Genomic DNA, 2,287 nt, shown 5'->3' on the forward strand with positions numbered 1-2,287 from the left:
GATTTTGTGCAGCGTCTGATGTTTCCAAAARCCACCTCATGACACGGATGAAAAACAACACAATCCTCAACAAGCGAATGCCTGATGCTCAGAGCTACAATTAATGCAATTAATTAAGTTTCAATCTTGTGCTTCACTCCACAAACTCACGTAGGACAAGGCAAGATTCCCGTTTGGTGGGAGTCACTAAATGCTGAGCTATCAAACACGAAACGTCTAGAAAAGTACAGGAAAGAGAAAAAAAGTGACTCCACAAGAAAAAATACACCCAGGAGTTGAGATCCGTAAGATCTGTGTTTTAATAACACAACCGAGTGATCCTCATAACAAGAATTCAAAAAGKGAAATTACAGTACACAGACCAAAATAGAAACTACCCTACCCCAACTATACAATGTACATTAGGAATGCAAGCTCTGTAACAATATAAAAATGCTTTTACACACAGGAGTTGCAAAAAGCCATTCTTTAATTCCAAGGATTTGTAGAAAAAAAAAAGAAAAAGTCATCTTCCACGATTCATCTTGAGTTATTGGCAACCTGTTGTGGGAAAAAYAATAAGAAAGGAGATTACTGAGAATTAGGAGAATCATGCTCATCACAGATTTTTCATTTGTGGGGTTCAGGTTAAAGTTATTTCCAGTGTCAGTGGAAATGGCATTGAGRGCAATGAAGCCCATAATAATTAGTATTTTTGTCAAAGTATCAGAAAATATATGTACTTTAAGAAGAATATATCTGTTGCAAACACACAGGGGCAAGTCAGCAATTAAGAAATGCTGTAAGAATATATAGTTTAACTTTTGATAAATCTCTTTTTGCAGGGAGCACTACCCTGGGACACGCATTGCCTCACGCCTGAGCGCTCTCTTACCCTGCCAGGATCTGCTCTTGGCAGTTCTGTGTGAATCACTGCTCCCTGCAAGCTCCTGCCTTACACACAGGAGGGATTTACAGCTCCTCCTCAGCAGCCCCTGTGGCTCCACCACCTCCCTGGGCAGTCTGTTCAATGCCTGACCACCTTTTCCATGGAGAAACTCCTCCTGAGGTCCAGCCTGACCCTCCCCTGGCGCAGCTTGGTGCTGTTTTCTCTCTCCTGTTGTTCCTTGGGAGCAGAGCCTGACCCTCCTGGCTGTCCCCTCGTGTCAGGGAGTTGTGCAGAGCCACAAAGTGCCCCCTGAGCCTCCTTTTCTCCACAGCTGAGCCTTCTCAGCAGCTCCAAACCCTTCCCCAGCTCCATTCCCTTCCCTGGCCCTGCTCTCTATTTCTCCTCTCCACAAATCCCACGGCACCTCACAAACAAAGAACAGCTCTCTCTGTTAAAACCAGCAGCTTCAAACAGCCACGGGTTTGTTCCAAAGCCTCACTTTAACCCTTGTTGGAAGCCGGGGTCTTGTTCTCTCCCTCGAGCTCCTCCACCCCCGCCTGTGTCATGAGGTCGGCGATGTTCTTCTCCAGGTCATCGATGCGGCAGCTCATGTCATCGACTGCCCAAGGGGTCAAGGAAAGGACAGGATTGGGGTATGGAATGGCAGAAAGGACCCTAAATCCCATCCAAACCACCCCTGCAACTCTCCCAGTGCCTACAAAGTGTGGATGCTGTTTCACAAAAGTTCTGCGTTAGGAGTAGCGAATAGAATCGGTGTTTTTTCCGTGATGGGAATTGGGAGTGACACAATGCAAGCCTTCAGCCACAGATTCTGCAGCCAATTTTTAACACCAGGGATGGTTTTGAGCGTGGAATTAAGACCTGACACCATCCCAGGTGCTCCAAACCCCATCCAACCCAACCTTGGATGTGTCCAGGAGCAGCCACAGCCTCTCTGGGCCTCCCCACCCTCACAGGGAAAGGCGACATTGGCTCCATTTAATTGTTTTTATTATTACAGCTTTGCTCAAACTTTCTATTTATCACTTTAAATTTCTCTAACAAACCCCCCGCTGACAGGCAGAATTCATGGTACTTATAATCCTGCACCCGTCTGAGTTTAGAAAAGGATATTTCTTCCAATGATTTGGTCAGACATGGTTTGAAATTTGTCCTGCATCTGCTGGAGTAATGTCTGCACCTAATACAAAGGGAAAAAAGAAATGTTTTGTTTCCGTCCGAGGCTGTTAGAGTATCCACTCTCGTGCAATAAATAGAATGTTCTTTCACTGCTGAGCACTAAACTTTGCAGTATCATTATAAATATATAAACGGTACTTAAATACATGTACACAGAGGAGAACTGACGATGTCAGGAAACATTTGTAAGATCTACAAAACGCCCGTGTTCCATAGGCA

At 45.0% G+C, this 2,287-nt stretch overlaps 1 protein-coding gene across 1 annotated transcript in view; it reads right to left on the reverse strand.

Moving 5' to 3' along the window:
• Positions 1–275: 275 nt before the first annotated feature.
• HSBP1 (heat shock factor binding protein 1) overlaps positions 276–2,287 on the reverse strand; it is a 9,910-nt gene continuing 7,898 nt past the window's right edge. Inside the window, exons 2-4 of the mRNA XM_057381976.1 lie at positions 2,003–2,069; positions 1,368–1,487; positions 276–540 (exon numbers count right to left, since the gene is read on the reverse strand). Of these exons, the coding sequence (XP_057237959.1) occupies positions 1,369–1,487; positions 2,003–2,069 (186 nt within the window). The 3' untranslated portion in view covers positions 276–540; position 1,368. The remainder of the gene's footprint in view (positions 541–1,367; positions 1,488–2,002; positions 2,070–2,287) is intronic.

Source organism: Malurus melanocephalus, unplaced genomic scaffold (genome assembly GCF_030028575.1).
Source record: "Malurus melanocephalus ecotype Western Australia unplaced genomic scaffold, MMel_1.1 scaffold_543, whole genome shotgun sequence".
Taxonomy (NCBI): Eukaryota; Metazoa; Chordata; class Aves; order Passeriformes; family Maluridae; genus Malurus; species Malurus melanocephalus.